General features: G+C 35.0%; 1 protein-coding gene across 1 annotated transcript in view; it reads right to left on the bottom strand.

Annotated features, from left to right (window-relative positions):
- Window positions 1-18,336, bottom strand: part of LOC107658732 (dedicator of cytokinesis protein 4-like) — a 117,769-nt gene that overhangs the window by 50,392 nt on the left and 49,041 nt on the right. The window contains exons 5-14 of the mRNA XM_016447384.1: window positions 17,859-17,955; window positions 17,456-17,604; window positions 16,011-16,095; window positions 13,094-13,245; window positions 7,754-7,835; window positions 7,611-7,671; window positions 7,360-7,492; window positions 5,941-6,029; window positions 2,930-3,055; window positions 195-293 (exon numbers count right to left, since the gene is read on the bottom strand). Coding sequence (XP_016302870.1) covers window positions 195-293; window positions 2,930-3,055; window positions 5,941-6,029; window positions 7,360-7,492; window positions 7,611-7,671; window positions 7,754-7,835; window positions 13,094-13,245; window positions 16,011-16,095; window positions 17,456-17,604; window positions 17,859-17,955 — 1,073 coding nt within the window. The remainder of the gene's footprint in view (window positions 1-194; window positions 294-2,929; window positions 3,056-5,940; window positions 6,030-7,359; window positions 7,493-7,610; window positions 7,672-7,753; window positions 7,836-13,093; window positions 13,246-16,010; window positions 16,096-17,455; window positions 17,605-17,858; window positions 17,956-18,336) is intronic.

The following is an 18,336-nucleotide window of genomic DNA, read 5'->3' as shown; positions in this document are numbered from 1 at the left end:
AGGTGTGATACTCGTCGCCGCGCGGCTCGCCCGGGCCACAAACCACAAACCCCTGCAGAGAGACACAGTCGGCACAGACTGAGTGTGAGAGGATACGGAAAACCTCTCACCGCTCACCGCTCCACCTCGATGGCTGTTTGTCAGCCATGACTGTGAGAAAACTATATGCAAGATTTAGATGAGCTTGGTGTCCAGCGCGTAGACGGTGACCTCTACATTCCTCGCCACGCTCTTTCCTCCCTTCTCGAACTCGCCCTTCTCCAGCGTTATGTAGAGATCGTTTCTCATCTCACCTTCAAGAGAACAAGATATGTGAAAAAAATGGTGTTGAATCAAAATTTAACAACAAATTGGGAGAGCAGAGATTGGCTTGTCAGTAATATAATAAATTATATAAATATATGCGTTTTATTTATTTTTTATTATACAATTTTGAATAAAAACCAGTTTAACTATTTAGTTTCTACTCTAGAGTAACTATGGGTTAAATGCTTTGATCAGTGACTAAGGTCTTAAATCACCTTCAAATGGGATCGAACCTACAACTGTTTGCAATCCAGAACCCTTATCAAGATTTGCACCAAGAGTGCATTTCTAGCATGGATTTTCAATGTTAAAATGAAACCATAAGTCCCAATGGATGCCTTCACACAGACGGTGAAAAAAAATCAAACGACTTTTTACCATGTACATTGATTTTTATGCTGTTTGCTCAGCAGAAAAACCCACAGACCAATAAGACTCAAGCTTTTTCTCATGTTTCTGGAAGTCTAATTGATTCTGGAATGAAAAGGCACTTCACATCGAATGAACAGAAACGCAAAAACACATCTCTCCTCAACAAACTGCCTGATTTGAAAATGTTGCAGGTTTAATACTATACACTTCAGGTGTAGCACCATGAGCTAATGATAAAACATGGAAAGTTTTATCATGATTATGACAGAAGAGAACGAACACAAAGTTAATCTCTCCCAAATGTCCTCAGCAGGTGCATCCTGTGACTCACAGATAAGGCCGCTAACAAATGAACACATTCTCTATCACACAGGAAGTGTATTTACATGCTCACAAATTGCAATTTTTCATGGTCCACCCGTGCTTCGACACCCTCACCTCAACAGCTCTGCATGCACATTTTCACATTGGTGCAAATGCAAATGTTATGGCCAAAAGTAGGTAATCAACATTTATATGATGTATCACTCATGTCGAGGAAACAAGCACAGGTCCATTTCCTGACACTAAAGATATATGTAGATGCATGCACAGTTGCATGCTTTGTCCCATGCAGCATGGTTTTAAAATGCACTGTGAGCTGCAGGTCACGTTTTTAAAGCATGCAAACGAAGGGGACAAAGAACTTGTGCCACCGAGCAGAGGAAGTGTGGGTTCCTGTATGTGTGTGTAATGCATTTAAGTGCTTGCAGTCCTATTTCAAGACCCAAATTCAAACCAGTAGTCATGCCAACTAATGGCCAAATAACAGTTGCTGTAGCAACAATCAGAAAAAAATCAAAGTGAGTTTCCTGGAAGATGGAAACTTGACTAAATGTGAACACACACTGAGAAAAAAGAGAAGATCAGCCTACAGCAAAGAACTAATAATAAATCGGGCAGCCATAAGGCACGGTTACTGCCAGCGACGGCACATTCATCCAGGAGGCAGCAGACAGACTGCTTGTGCAACCAAAACATCTGGGTCAGTAATGGAAAGACGGAAGGAGAAAATAGCCTCAGACGCACACAGACTGCCTGACGAATGCCGCACACAATAATGGCGAGAGCTTCTCGCACTTGCAAGTTAGAGTCTGATTGGTTGGCTTTGTGGAATTCATGGGAGTCAAGGTACACTGAATTTTATCAGTCTGATGGGAAAGAAGATCAAAGTAGAGTGAGGCTAAATTATACAGCATCAAAAGTTTTATTTGAGAAAATAAACTCTAAATAATTATATTTTTTTAAACTCTAAATTCTAAATAAATATCTAATTTATTTTCTTGAGCATGCTTGGATATTACCGAATATAATAAACTTAAATCTCAACTTATACACATATTTTCGCATAATTTTGTTAGTTTGGAGAAAATTTCTGCAGTCTACAATTAGAGATTTATGGAGGAGGTGATTTGTTATCAATTATTTTAAGTAATTTTAAATGGTGAAGATACAAATTCAGTTTTTTAATGCATTTTGTGCACTGCAGATGTTTAATATTGATAGCTTGCCAAAACACTACTCATTTATTAATTTATTTAGTGGACCAGACTTTATGCTGATAGTCAAATGTTTACATAAGTCATATTACAGAGAATGTAATCTCAGCTTAATATGTCATTTTATTTCTTAAAGTTACACTACCATTCAAAAGTCAGTAAAATTTTATTTAAAAATAATAATAATAGTTTTATTCAGCAAGGATGCATTAAATTGATCAAAAGTAACTTTTATAATGTTACAAATGTATTTCTATTTCAAACAAATGCTTTTCTTTTAAGCTTTGTATTTATCAAAGAATCCTAAAAATATATTAGGATTTCCAAAAATATGAAGCAGCACAACTGTTTTCAGCATTGATAATAATAATAAATGTTACTTTAACACTAAATCAGCATATTAGAATGATTTCTGAAGGATCATGTGACTCTGAAGACTGGAGTAATGATGCTGGAAATTCAGCTTTGCAACACAAATAAATTACATCTTCAAATACATTCAAACAGAAAACAAGTATTTAAAATTGTAATAATATTTCACATTATTATTGTTTTTACTGTATTTTTAATCAAATCAATGCAGCCTTGGTGAGCATAAAGTAGATTTATTTTAAAAACATTTAAAAACTTCCAAACCCCAGACATTTGAATGGTTGTGTATATAAGCATACAAGCAAAGCATATGTTGATTTTTAAGCAAAAATGATTTTCACCTGGCATGATGACATCAGAGAAGCCTAGTTTTTTGGTAATGGACACTCCTCTGGTGAAGAGCACCATGTATTCTCTCCGCAGCTGCTCGATGTCGCCATGCAGCAACTGAAGCGCCACCGCCAGACCTGGATTGAACACACACATCCAAACTCATATTAATTTTCCAACAAACACAGCATAATATGAGCTAATTACAAATGATTATTCACAGCTTTCTTGAATCAATCACTTAATGAATGGACTTTTACCCAACAGACCGACACTGAGAAAACTTTGCACCTGCACATGATGAATATTCACTATATTCATTGGAGAGCACATGAATATTCATTAGAAAGCTCTGAATATAATAATCCTCCCACACTCGACTCACTTGTTTTGAGAGGTTGTGATAAATGTCAATTTTGCCTAATTGTATTCTGTCCAGAAGAGTTTTGGCAGTGATTCTGGTTAATATCTGAGTGGTTTGCATTTGGATAAACTGCGCTTCTTTTGTGACAATGGTAATGAATATTCACATGTAATGATGTGAAAGTGATGTGATGTACCGAAAAAAACATTATCAGCCCAGGACTGCCTCTTGTAAAATTTCTAACCACATGAAAATAAATTAGATGATCCATGCCAAGTACCGTCTGCAACTTTACAGGAAATCTTCTCCTTACAGCGTTATTACAGTTCAAACCATAAAACATAGATAAAAACAACCACTACAATTATTGAAAGTATTTTAGTTACTTGAAATTAAAATAAATATTAAATTAAATATGTAAAAAATCTTTTTTTATTATGAAATTATTTAAATTCAACATTTTCTTTAAATTTAAAAGTGGAAAAAAAACTAAATCAAAATATGACTAAACTATTTTAAATATAACAATTTTTAACCTGTTTTCCAATGTTTTTCTTGTCGTCTGAGCAGTCAGGTCTGAGTTTTGCTGAGCTTTGAAAAACTGGGCCGCTAAGGATGGAAAACAATCCAATAGGCCATCGGTACATGACGGTAAAATGATTAAGCAAACATGCATCAGGGTCTGTGCTCCTGCAGCTCTTAATGATGTTCTGAAGCAGCGCCGAGGTTGATCATAAACCTCATCTGGCACATACTCAATGGCAACGGCTTTATGTTGTATAATCGCTGTTTGATGGCACAGGGTCAGAGGAGTACTATTGGAGAATTATTCAATTACTGAGCTCGCACAACGTCTCCATTAATCACACAGACAGATTCAGAGCGTGCACATGGGAACTAAGCCAATCTAAACCTACCCAAATAGAAATGTTACGTTACTAGCATGTATTTACTTCTCAGCAATTAGAAGACAATGATTAATAAAATGTTCTATGCAAATGATTTGAATGTATAATGTATAAAATATTTAAGTCACTGTATAAGTAAGATGCATTTATGGATATCAAGGTTAAGTATAAAATCAAGGCAATTTTTAATAATAAAAAAATAATGCAATTTTTTTATTTGTAATAAAAATGTAAATAAAATAAATTTAAAAAGTAATTTATTTTTTTATAAAAATGTAAATAAAATAAATTTAAAAAGTAATTTATTTTTAAATTAAATTAAATTAAATTAAATTGTGAAACCCTTTAAGATTGACTCCAATTAAGGCAATATTTTTCTTAAAAATGTTAATCAAATAAAATTAGGTTTAAATACAGGAAAATTAATTATAAAATATAAATTAAATTAAAATGCTAAGCCCTTTCAGATTGGCTCCAATTAAGACAACATTTTAAATAAAAATAATAATAAAATAACATTAAATAAAAAAATAAAAAATAAAAATCATTCAATTAGTTAAATTAATTAAATTAAATCATTAAATGCAATTCAATTAAATTTAATATAATTTAATTCAATTAAATTGGCTCTAAATGAACAAAATTGAGATTTTTTGACAAGTACTATACATATTCAGAGCTCTCTAATGTAACATTGCTCTATAATTACAGTCCAAGTACAGTTAATTTATTTTCAGCCCATTATCATAATGTTTAATAAGGTCCTGATAAAGCTGTTTCTTTGTTCTGCTCAGCGTAACTGATGTGGTAGAGATTAATCTAATAGAAACATCACAGCTGATGAGTGTGTATCACAGTAAGGATGTGATCTCATTTCCACTGCATGAGCAGGCGTTTAACAAACCTGCATTGAATAATTTCATACATTAGCAGAAATCATATCTTCGTTCATTTGGATAAAATCTGAAATTTAGCAAGATGCATCTTTTGTGAGCATTACTGTTCATTGTTTGGTGAATAAATGACTATGAGACAGTCATCATAATGAATGTATTCCCTGCTTTTGCGATATGATTATTCAACAACGGATGTGGAGGTGCTGCGTACAATTACCAGCTCTTCACAGAAAACGCAGAAAACGCAAAAAAGCTGCAAATCTACCATCTGGATGCTTGTGCTTCTTTATGTGCATATCTTTTTTTCCCTGCCAGAATGAAATTTATTACCATGTGTAGCTGTTTGGATAAGCCACCCTAAGGGTCTTCTTATGCTTCTTCAGATCTAAAATTATTAACTTCGAGTCATCATGCAAATGAGGTTTCAGGGAGAGCCGAGCATCTTTATAACACCGCCAGATACCACTGCTGGCGAACCGCGTACACAAGCATTATGCTGAAAATGGGGGTATTTAATTTAAGGGGAAAATACACTTTTGAAGGTTTTACTTTCCCTGAAGTCCATTTATAATGTTTATCAAAGTTTCATGCACCTAAAACAGTCTTAACTGGGGTTTTCATGACCATTTTCCAGCCTCTCTCTGACCTTAACAACAAAGAAGGCTGTTACTGTATCTTTAAGAATATATGCAAATGACCTCTTAAATGATTGGCTAACCTCTTTTCATGTAACCAAGTCACTGGACATTAAAATAAACTCTGATATGTAAATGTGGGCAGACTTATATTAATGGTAATTTCATCCCCATTTATGAAAATAGTTTTCAGTAATTGAATTGGGACAGCTTCATTACCTGTGTTGGATCCTGAGAGGTTGTATCTGGAGTTGACTTTCTTAATGATGTTGTCGTGGATTTGACTCCAGTCGCTCTCTGTGTTGCAGCTGCAAAAAAACAAGGACAATCAGAGCACTGGATTCAATCACAGAGACACACAGATATAAAGAACAGCAATCACATTAACAGCCTGAAGGACTGGACACGAGCCAGCTGATAATGTGTGAGTGAACCAAAGTTCTAGAGCCAAACACATCTGTCTGCCGTCCAGTGCAAAGTAGGCCACAATATTACAGATCGTAGAGACAGATTTCCATTTGTATTTCAGGTACCAACTCTTTAGATTACAACCATTATACTTTATTGCATACAAAAATCTGCATTAACACAGAAAACATCCTGAAATCTGATTGTGGAATAGAGAAAATAAGCTATAAAAATAAGGACAAAGACAACTTTGTTTTTCTTAAGGAAAGTTATTAAGTAGTGACATTTGCTACCCAAAACAAAACAAAAAATAAAATAATAAATAATTTAAATTAAATTAAACAAAACTAATCTAAGACTATTTTCATGGCAATTAAATCTGGTTTTAAAAAGATAAAAAGAATTTTCGTCATTTAAAATGACAAATTTTATATATAAAGAGTGTCTACTCGAGATAAAAAAAAACAAAGATTAAAAAAGTTTTCCTGTTGACAAATGACTAAAATTCTTTAGAAAGCTTTCTGAATAATGTTTTTGGCTGATTATCTTTATTAAATGGAAAATAGAATTTATTAGAATTCAAATTTTTCGATTTTTTTTTAAATTGTAGAATTATAATATTTATATTTTTTAATTTTTATAATTATTTTGACTTTAAACACCTTTATTTATTTATGTTGGTGTTTCATACCATGTTATCATCAAATACTGTTTTCATGGCACAAACTGGGTTAAACCTTTTACAAAAGATAAAAAAAAATGTAGTCATATTTAAAAGGAGATAAATTTTATGTATAAAGAAAAATGCACATACAATTTTCTATATCCAAACCCTCAAAGTTTTCATGTTAATAATTTACTTAACAAATCCTTAAGCTTTCTGAATAAAATCACTGGCTGACTGTTTGAAATGAAATGAATAAAATTTATGATTTGTTCAGTACATTACTTTTTTTTTCACATCTTTGTGAAATGTCATCATCCAAAATTATTTTCATGGCAAATGTAATTTTTTTCTGGACATCACACTTTTTAAACTCCCTTATATTCATAGAAGAAGATTATTGAGCATGAACATGACGTTGACTAGGCAACCTCATCTAATCTGACCAATCAGGGTAAAGAGTAAGTCTGATGCCAGGAAGTCAGATTTGGTTGATTTCATGGTCCTGAGGTGTTATGCGGTTTGTTTGTGTGTGTGTGTGTGTGTGTGTGTGTAGGGTCACTTACGCATAGACCTTCAGCAGGTGGTCATCTTTGGAGTCAGCAGTGAGAAGATCAGCGATGCTGACCACAGCACAGCCGGACGGACGTCTGTACTGCACATTACACGTGTTCTTCTTCTCTCCTGCACCCATCCTCCCTACACACACACATACATACACACACACACACACACACACAAAACAATCAGTGCTCATCACACGCCTGCAGGCTCTTTGGCATCAGTAATTATTCAGTGGAGAAATATCGGCTTTTACCAATCCTAATGATGTGTACCACAATATACACGTCTTTCCTCAGGTCGCCGCTGCCCAGATCCTGAATAAAACATCAGCGACAGTTAATCAGCACAGATCACTCTGCATGATTACTCTGGCAGTGATTTCATCTCAACACTCACCACAAAAAGTGTGCATTGTCTTTCAGTCTTCTCGGGAAACTTGGGCAGACCGTTTTTATTGAGTTTAACAAAGAACCTTTCACTGTAAAACAAAGAGAGTGAACAAGAGAAATGCTTTCAGTTTATACAATGAGTTTATTCTGCTGTTTAAAAACACATAGCTCTCAAGTAATTGCATTTTTCATGTATCATTTTTGGCACAGCAAACACAATGCTCGCTGTAGTATTGTTGCCGCCGCCGCCATGTCGTGAAGGTGCTGTGTGTTTCGTTGTGAAAGCGAAACTACTTTGGTTGGCCTTCCAAAAGAGCACGATATCCGCTTCGTCATGTCTGGAGCTGATCCGTGCTAGTCGCTGAGGAAATACATCAATTTCGTGCTGCGGATCGCCGGATTGGCTTTCACCGTGGACGAAGCGGAGTCCAGCCCGGGGTCGTCACATGTGGTTGCCGCAAGCCCGCCGGCCGCGCCGTTCTCAAGCCCGCCGGCCTCCCCTCACTCAAGGCCGCCGTGTGTTTCGTTGTGAAAGCGAAACTACTTTGTTTGGCCTTCCAAAAGAGGACACGACTAGAAATCAGTGGTTAAGTTGTATTTACAACACTGTTCCAGAACAGTTCAACCCAAATATTCAGATGTGTCCAGCACATTTTATGGAGGACTGTTTCCTGATCCTGGAAGAGTAGACTACAATGCCGGCTGTTCTGAATAAAGAATTTGCCACTGACGATTCAAACGCGAGTTTTGGTCAGTGTAGAGTAGCGCTTGTTGTTTGTCATTTCTCCGATCACAAATGCAGACATGGTTTTATGCTTACGCGGCGCGATGCAACGCAACGTGTAAAAAGACAGTATAAGTCATTATAATCCGTAATTATGTCCCCACTGGATGCAACAAATGCCTCGTTTATAATGGGTTTTAATGTTTTTGTCTCGTCGCTCCGGCCGGGACACGGCATCACAGTATGGTAAGGGGCGTAACTAGGGATGGACCCAATTTTCGGCAAAACAAAATTATTTGGCCAAAAATAGCAAAAAAATCTCTTTCGGTGTTCGACCGAATAAGTGAAAAAGCCGAATAATATGTACCGAACAATGACTAACGCGATCAAATAGAGGCACACACTAATGCAGCAAACATGTCGGCAGTGTGAAAGTATTTAAAACTATCAGAGAAAGACGCAGAAATCATTACAAGCACTAAGCACCGACAGCAAAAGACTGTTTAGTGCTGCATCACGTCTCCAATGAGAAGAAGAGGTGGCTAATGCTGGTGGCTAGGTATGATGATTGAAATTGCCTCAAACGATTAGTAAATAAACTGCAGAATGTTATATTTTCTAATGCACGCACGAATTGCATGTATTCTGACAGCGCTGCACGAGCTCGCGGCGCCAGGGTTCAAAGGAAAATCTGCGCTGAACTTGTTACTCGTCAGTTGCTCAGTAACATTTTTGTTAATTTTTTTAAAGGCATGTGACATTGTGATACGTGCGACAAACATCTTCCCAAATTCGTAATGAGAATAATTTATAAAGCTGCATGCTGTTGTTAACAAAAAGAAGCACTGAGATCTTCCTGTGGGTTTCTGCCAAAATAAAAGCATCCATCAACATTCATAACAACATTCAACAACTCCATCAACATTCATAAATAACAGTATTGTAATTTTACTGTTGTTCTGTAAAATAAAATAAAAAGCAAGATAATAATAATTACCCTACAACAGCTCTATTAATACATTTATTATAACATTCACACACAGTGTTCAAATTGGGATCTGTAATATATTCTAATGTTTTAAAATAACTCTCTTCTGCTCAGCAAGGCTGCCTTTATTTGTACAGTAAAAAATACATGCCTGATTCAAGTCTCAAAAATGGCCCAAAAATATTAGGCTATTTTACTAACTTATTCATTTTAAGTTACATTTTGCTTTGATGGTATAATGTCTGCAAGAATGTTAAAAAATGTTCAGTCAGTGTTAAGTAAATATTTTTAAATTGTTTTGTAATTGATTTTTTATTTAAAAAGCACATTTTGGCTATTTAATTTATGCAATGGTGAAAAACAAATGGCAAAATAGGCCTACATGGGGGAAAAAATGCGAAAAACCATGTTCGGTATTCGGTCTTCGGCCCAGTGTTTCATTTTGTTTGACTTTGGTTAATAATTTTCATTTCGGTGCATCCCTAGGCGTAACATTTCCGTCACATGCTTGAGGTATTCGGCCAATCACAACGCACAATCCACTCAGGATACGCACACATTCATGCACGGACTTGTATTAAACCGGACCTTCACACAAACACCATGTAATTAACTGTGCATTGTTGCGATCCCAGCGTCCCATCACCAGAGGCAGGAGCACAAAGGCTGTTTTGGCCTTTGACATGCAGCTGCAGGGCTGCGATGGCTTTCTGAAGAGGCATCTGTGGACACTGGGATATTGCTATCGGCAGATATCACGCCAACATTTCCATAACACACAGATGGGCGGCTTTCTTTCCCTCTCACCCCAGAATTTGATATTTCCTCCCTTGATGCCAGGGATTGTAACACGACAAGTTCAAATGGGACCCGATACGAGCCCCCGTCTCCCTCCGGATAAATCTGGATAAATCGACACGGCCGGAAAAGTGATCCCTGTATGTCTGAGTGGATATATTAACCATGCCACAAAACGCTCCCGTGGGAACAGAGGGGGAGCCGTTACCCAGAAGGCTGTCAATCAGCACTTTGTACACATCCTGTGGCAGAAATGAAGTGAAACACAGATAGATGCTTTCTCACACACTTCACACACTGACACAAGGGGCTTTTGGTTGCAGCGCTCAGACTGTCTAAAGAAAAATGAATACAAACAGCATCCTTGGCTTTTTGTAACAGCACTCGCTGTCCGTGCGCTGCTAGACGAAATGGGTATAACTGGTAACATGAGCTGCCTAACACCAGGACTGATACTGAATCACTCCAGCCAAAGAAATGCTGCAGGATCAGAACATGTAAAAAAAATAATAATAATAATAAAATAAAATAAAATATAATTAGAATTCAACTTTTAGTTTGTGAATTAGAAAACAATTTTTGTTTATTTTTTAAAAACTTATTATAAAAAATAAAAATAAAAATAAAATAGTATATGAAATAATACATGAATATAATATGATACAAAATTAAAATAAAATAAAAGAAAAATAAAATAAGAATTTATCTTTTAGTTTGTAAATTAGAAACCCTTTTTGTTTATTTTTACAATGCATTATAAATAATAATAAAATTGTACAGAAAAATAATAAATTAATATATTATGATACAAATATTCTGTATAATTATAATAAAATAAAAATAAAATGTATTATAAAAAATAAACAATTTTAAATAATAATAATAAAATAGTATATAAAAATAATACATTAATATTATATGATACAAATATACTTTATTAGAAATTATTATTATAAGAAGAAAACTGTATATAATAAATTAACATAATAATAAATTAATATAATAATATGATTTAAATTTTTAAAAAGTAGAATAAAAAATAGACTACTAGCCTAAAAGTAATAATTTAAAAGAGTTAATTTAGCAAGATGCTAAATTACAGACAAGTAGAAATAAAAATGAAATGTTATAAATAAACAAAAGTAATACTAGTATGCAACAACATGGTATATCTCCAAATATTAATGTTAAATGCATAAATGTAGATGTTCATTCCATACTCAGAAGTCTGTACTATTGTCAGTAATGTGCACTGTGCAGTAATGTCTGTAACAGCACATTAAATGCATTTAGAGTAAAATATTCAAATTGGGATGCAGCCCTAGTGATTCTGGGGAATCTGGTCAGCAGTGTGATTAAATCCACAGGAGCTGTCAGGATGGACATTGAGCAGATTTGAAGCCGCAGGCGAGTCTGGCAGAGGCTGAAAAAACAGGAGCCTCCAGTCCATTTAACAAACAAAAAGAAACAAAACAAAAAAGATGAATAATTAACTGGAAACCAGCCAACTAAGCAGGTAGGGAAATCGGTGATGGATCAGAGCCACATTAATATTCTCCTTCAAGACTACAGACAGGGGACTGAGGGAAAAAACTCAATAAATGAACAGAGGGACAGAGGGAAAACACTGAGACAATGTGAGCAAACGCCAGCGAGCAGCTGCTGAGACAGTTACAGTCTGTCATTAACCATTAGATGAGATAAACAGGTACACACACAACCGTCTGTAGACTCTCACAGCCTCCACTGCAGGTGTGTTTCCCTGATGAAAACTGTTTATTTGTTTTTCATCTGTCTGGCAGCAGCCAGGAACAAACACAGGAGGAAGTACACATAATGAGGTTGTGATTGACGAGCACATCCTGGATACAAATAGGATATTTTTCCACAAAAGGAAGACTTTTTATTATAATATCGCTATGAAAGCTTGTTTAGGCCACGGGATTAAAAATAAATAAATAAATTTTAACTGCGAGTTTTTATCTCACAATTCAGACATTTTTAATAGAGTTTATAGAATTGAGAATTGTGAGATATAAATGCAGAATTGCGTGATACAAAGAAACAAATGTGAGATATAAACTCGCAACTGCAGGAAAAAAGTCAGAATTGTGAGATAAAAAGTCGAAATTACCTTTTTAATTTTTTATTCCATGGCGGGAAGAAAAAATCTAAACTGCAAGATGTAAACTCATAATTCTAAGAAAAGGTCAGAATTGCAATAAAATAAAATCTGAATTTTTAATTTATATCTTGCAATTTTTTTCTCAGAATTGTTAAATACAAACTCAGAATTGCAAGAAAAAAATGTCACTTTCGTAAGAAAAAGTCAGAAGTAGGCAAAAGTCTCGATTACCTTTTTAATTTTTTTTATTCTGTAGCGGAAACAGGCTTCCATTAAAAAAGCTGTTATTTTGAACTTTCTATTCATTAAAGAATCCTCAAGAATCCTTCAATGTTGAAAGAAATTGAAAGAAATGTTTCTTGAGCATCAAATCAGCATATTAGAATGATTTCTGAAGGATCATGTGACACTGAAGACTGGAGTAATGATGCTGACATTTCTGCTTTGCATCACAGAAATAAATTACATTTAAAAATATATTCAAATGTATAACAGTTATTTTAAATTGTATTCATATTTTACTACTTTTTAATATTACTACTTTTACTGTATTTTTGATCAAATAAATGCAGCCTTGGTGAGAATAAGAGACGTCTTTCAAAAACATTTTTAAAAACTTACTGACCCCAAACATTTGAACAGTTGTGTACGAGTGTAAATCTACATTTTAATACATTTATAAGCATGTATAAATGATTGGTTAGACGCTCACCTGAGCGGTTTGTTCTCTCGACTATCATAGATGAAGAAGAAGACCTCCAGCTCTTCACCCAGGTTTGAGCTCATCAGACTCTTCAGATGGACAAACAGGTGATGTGTGCTGACAGGAGTCGGAGTTTCCTTCTTTCTGTGCCGATTCTCCATCTATCCATCCAAACACACACAGATCATTACATGTGATGCATCCATTTTTCAATAAAGCAAGACATAAAAGTGACCCAGCAACACAATGCATGTAAAGATCTAACTTTGCATTGTGTTTCTCTTTTTTAACACCAAGAAAAGCAGGAAAAGCTGTGCATAACATCTTCAGAAATCCACTGAATATTCCATTGAATTCCAGCGGCTCCATGTTCACAGCACGACTGCTTTACAGCCAGCCAAATCTAATTTGTTTCAGTTAATATGCTCCTTTCTTTGCAATGACACCATAGAGTGCAATGTCAAATGCACACGCACTCACATTCACATGCACATCACTGCACACATGCTTATTTTAAGTGCGCATTCACACCGTTGTTGTGTAACAAACACACTTCTCACATGGGAGCATCATCTATTGGATGTGTAGATTCGTTGAACCGCACAACATTCTGATCACACATCTCTGTGTGAGGACACTGAGGTGTGAACAGGCGTGATGTGAAATATAAAAAGGCTAATGGGCAGTGCATATGCTCTATCTGTGTGTATTCATAAAGACCACAGAGACAAACACTAATGGACACTTTCATTTATTATCATACTTATTATGATAAAGTTATTATGATAGCAACCAATTAAACAAAAAAAATGGCATGTGGCCTTTAAGAATTTCGCAGATAATTAGCATTGGAAGTTTTGCAAGCAACTATTCAAGTAAATAGACAGTCATTAGGATTAATGTGTCCCAAGATATGTTAAAAACAGTATGTCAGTGGTGTGCTGATTGTGGCAATTTGTTTTGTTTTTTTGGCTAATATATTACCCACAAACCCCAGCAAAACAGAAAAGGAGGAATTTGCAATGAAATGTTTGCAATTATAGAAAAAGCTATATTAATAGTTTTTAAATGCATGAACATAATAATGTAATAAATAACAATAATAATAAATAATAACATTTTAAAATAATGCATTTAATAAAATGCTAACACATGTAAAATAATTAGGGTATGTAAAAGGGTAGATAATTAAATTGCATCAAAATAAAATAAATGCATGAACATAATAATGTAATAATTCATGTAATAAATTATAAATAATGGTGTATTATAAGGTAATGCATTTAATGAGACGCTAACACATGTAAAATAATTATGGTATGTAAAAAGGCAAATAATCCAAAATAAAATAAAATAAAAAATTCTACTTTATGTAATAAAATATTTTTTATTCATACAACTGTTACAATTATGAAATAATTATTTTAAATAATAATAATAATAATAATAGTACTGTAATAGTATTATACTTTATACAACTTATAATTATGAAAAAAATATTTAAATAATTATAATACTTTATAAAATGATACAATAATTAATAAACAATAAAAAAAATATTATACGAGTTTAAAACAAATGTTTACATGTACATGTATAATAAAGGGTAAATACTTTAAGTGCATCCACAAATTAGATTTTAACTTACTGTAAGGTGTTGTACGAGTAAAAACAAAGGTATTGAAGTACATTAATAAAGGAAGAAAAAAATCAATCAATCAAAGAGAGCAGTAGTTCCTCCTTTGCGAGAAATGATGTTAACAGAAGCTCAAATAACAGAGTTTTAATGGGAATGAATAGGCTAAAAAGATAAAGCACTGGAATTTCAATAAAGACTTTATTCCTTGTTTGGCAGGCCAGGTCAGATCACGGAAGGTTCTGGATTCTAAACCGCTTACTTTCACATCAAGAACTCCAAACAAAGACCACCTGTGCTCTGATAATGTGTGTGGGGGGGGGGTAATAATTATCATGAATAATCAACCAAGCCAAACAAACCAAACCAACAAGGAATCATTCATGATATCTGGTTCTAAAATTGACTAAATCAGACTGATAAATAAAAAATAATATTGGCTGATACAGATAGTCCAATTTACTGTGCATTTTTAGTTCTAGCCATGTTTTCCCACTCTCAATCTCACAGTTTGTGTGGTGCGACTGTGTGACCTGATTCACTCCCACACTATTCATCACAGCACTCTGGGTATGTGTCACAGGTAATGAGCTCAGTCTAAACACACACCAAACGCCTGCTATTCAATCCCAGCTAAACTAGACCATCATAGCTCAAAATAACCCAAATAAATCAATAACGACTGCCAAGAACTTCCTTTTTTAGCTTCGACAGTCATTCATCATAAACAGCAGTTCTAGGTTTAAACAAGATCGGTTAATAAAGCTGTGATAACTTTTGAGTTCAAATGATTTTTTTGGCCGTCAGCAATTAGCAGGTTGCAAACATCCGCCTCGCGTTTCATCGCATATGCAGCTGATGGCAAAAAGCGCCACATAAACCACAGAGACAGGGTGCGGTAATGGAGTCCGGCTGCCAGCGGAGGGTTATTACATTACATTACACAGTACTGGGACACTTCAGGTCACGTTTAGCTGAGGTAATGCTCCACATAACTCAATTATATCACAGTAGAGACTCCCCGCTGTCAACAATCCTCCAGCCGGTGACCAGACTTCCACATCCATGACGGCTGTAATTTTCTGCGGCGTATCTTGTCTGTGCGGTTCAGAATTACTGTCATTTTCCCCAAGGGGCCTGTTACTCGAGCTGATGGGAGTGCGTGAGGCTTTCATCGCGGGCCTCTTGCGTTTAACAGAATGGGATTAAGTGGCTAAATCGGGGATGGAGAGAAATCTTTGATAGACTGAGGAATGCAGCTGTTGTGGGCAGGCAGGAAAACAGACGTACCAGACGGTAGAGCTCGGTGATGCTGATTTCATCCGGGTCCACCATGCTGAACTCCCTCCTGGGTACCAGGTCCAAACCCAGCTGCCTGTGAAAGATGGAAATAACACAGCATTACTAGACTGTGTCCAACATGTTTCACCGTATCTTGCAAGTGAAAACGCTACACACAATCAAAACCAATCCGTAAGTATCTGGCTTTTAATAAACTGTTGCGTGAAGCTGGATTTTGAGTTTTCGCTGTGGACGGGGATACCGAACAAAACACTGCAGAATTACAAACCAAGCAAAAAAACAATATCCTACTGCTTATGACTGCCGGTTAGGACAAAATCTCATGGAAGAAATTAATCTCACAAACAAAAGTCTGGGACACATTTTAGGCCCCCAAAAATCACAATAATTAAATAAGAATGTATATTTCACAGAAAAAATGAAGAACATTTAGGCCCATATGTCCAGATATTTTGCACGAGTGTGAGTATTTATGTAATTTGCAATATTCTCTGTGGTAATTATCATTAGATTATAATTACTGGAATTAATTAATTTACTTCTCTTTAAACAAGCATAACATATATACAGTACAACAAATAATACCAAGATATATAAATATTTAACTTTATACTTACACTACTGTTCAAAAGTTTGAGGTTAGTACGATTTTTTTTTACACAAATGATTTCTATTACAAAAAACTGCTCTTTTAAACTTTCTATTTATAATAATGTGTATTTATTTAAAAAAATGTATTTTTTAACAAAAATATTAAGTAGCACAACTGTTTTCAACATTGATAATTATAAGAAATGTGTCTTGAGAACCATATTAGAATGATTTCTGAAGGATCAGGTGACACTGTAGACTGGAGAAAATTCAGCTGAAAATTCAGCTTTGCATCACAAGAATAAATGACATTTAAAAATACATTAATAAAGAAAATTATTTTAAATCACAATAATATATCAAGATTTAAATAAAATGAATGCAGTCTTGCTACGCATTAGAGACTTCTATCAAAAACATTAAACAACCTTACCAACCCTAGTCTTTTAAACAGTAGGAAATTTTAACAATATTTCAATATTTTAACAATTAACAATATTTAACTTTAGTTACAGTAAAAACAATTACAAGTTTTGTTGAATTACGGTAAAAGGAATTTGAATTCAAATACGTTTAACTGTCACAAAAAATAAATGCAAATGCAAAAAAAAAAAACTTAATGGTCATAGGCTTCAATCTCATCATGAAGAATACAATATAATTCATATTCGCATAAATCACGTTATCTGATGTTTAATAAACTCTTATGTGGAGCTAGATTTTGAGATTTCGCCTACGTTTCTTTCATATTTGTGTGAAATATGACCTGAACATGTTTGCGACAGGTGTTTTGTGATTAACCTTGTTGCTTTAACACATCACACAGGTGATACCGTACTCACTCGTTGCCCCAGTCCAGACGTGCCGTGATGTGCTGTTTGACGTCCCTCATGCGGTCGTGGGTCAGGTGACCCACCAAAACCTGCCGCCTGAGGTCCAAAATCTCATTCATCACATGCCACAGTCTGTGAAACAGATCTCCTTCATTTTTCTATGGGGATAAACAAAAGCAGGGAAAGATAAACGTGAAGTGTTGATGATACAGCTTTAATAAGGAGTTTATATTGCTGTAGCACTCAAATATAATGACCTGGTGTAAAAATAATTCAAAAACAGTTCCCCCCCCCGCAACAAAAGCTTAAATACAAATAATATATTCCGCCCGACAGCGTCTGTGCACCCAGAGTTCACGAAGCCAGCGTCTGGCTGTGGGCGGACTGCTGTGTTCGCCCAAACAGTATTTACCACAAAGAGCTGCTTCCACATGGCTCCCCAGTCCCTCAGGGTGGACGTCATCTCCGTAATGACAGAGTCTTCGGTCGGCACCACCATCTCGAACTGCCTGTGAGTCAAATGTGGGCGGCACACAGCGCAACAGATATGAGATACACCTCATCTGCTTCTGCCACAGATGCTGTACTGTTCGTTAATCAAAGGAGAAAGCAGATGTACAGTGGAACGCTGGCGCTTTCCTTCTGTTCACCGTCGATACATTCATTTAGCATTATGTTCAGGCAGCAAAGTCTCACAACAGATGACTGTACACCAACAAAATGTCATAATATGGTAATATTGTATCTGATCAGCAACTTTTAATGAGTGAATGCGAAAAATTTGTTAAAAGTTTTATTACCACGTTTTTACTGCATTTACCCATTTTTGATTAATTAATACATTTAGAAATTAATATAGCATCATAGTTTTTTTTTTTTTTGGTTCATGT

This window comes from Sinocyclocheilus anshuiensis, unplaced genomic scaffold (assembly GCF_001515605.1).
Source record: "Sinocyclocheilus anshuiensis isolate Anshui unplaced genomic scaffold, SAMN03320099.WGS_v1.1 scaffold283, whole genome shotgun sequence".
Taxonomy (NCBI): Eukaryota; Metazoa; Chordata; class Actinopteri; order Cypriniformes; family Cyprinidae; genus Sinocyclocheilus; species Sinocyclocheilus anshuiensis.
The sequence above is the reverse complement of the archived record's forward strand: the minus strand, read 5'-3'. Positions and strand labels throughout refer to the sequence as shown.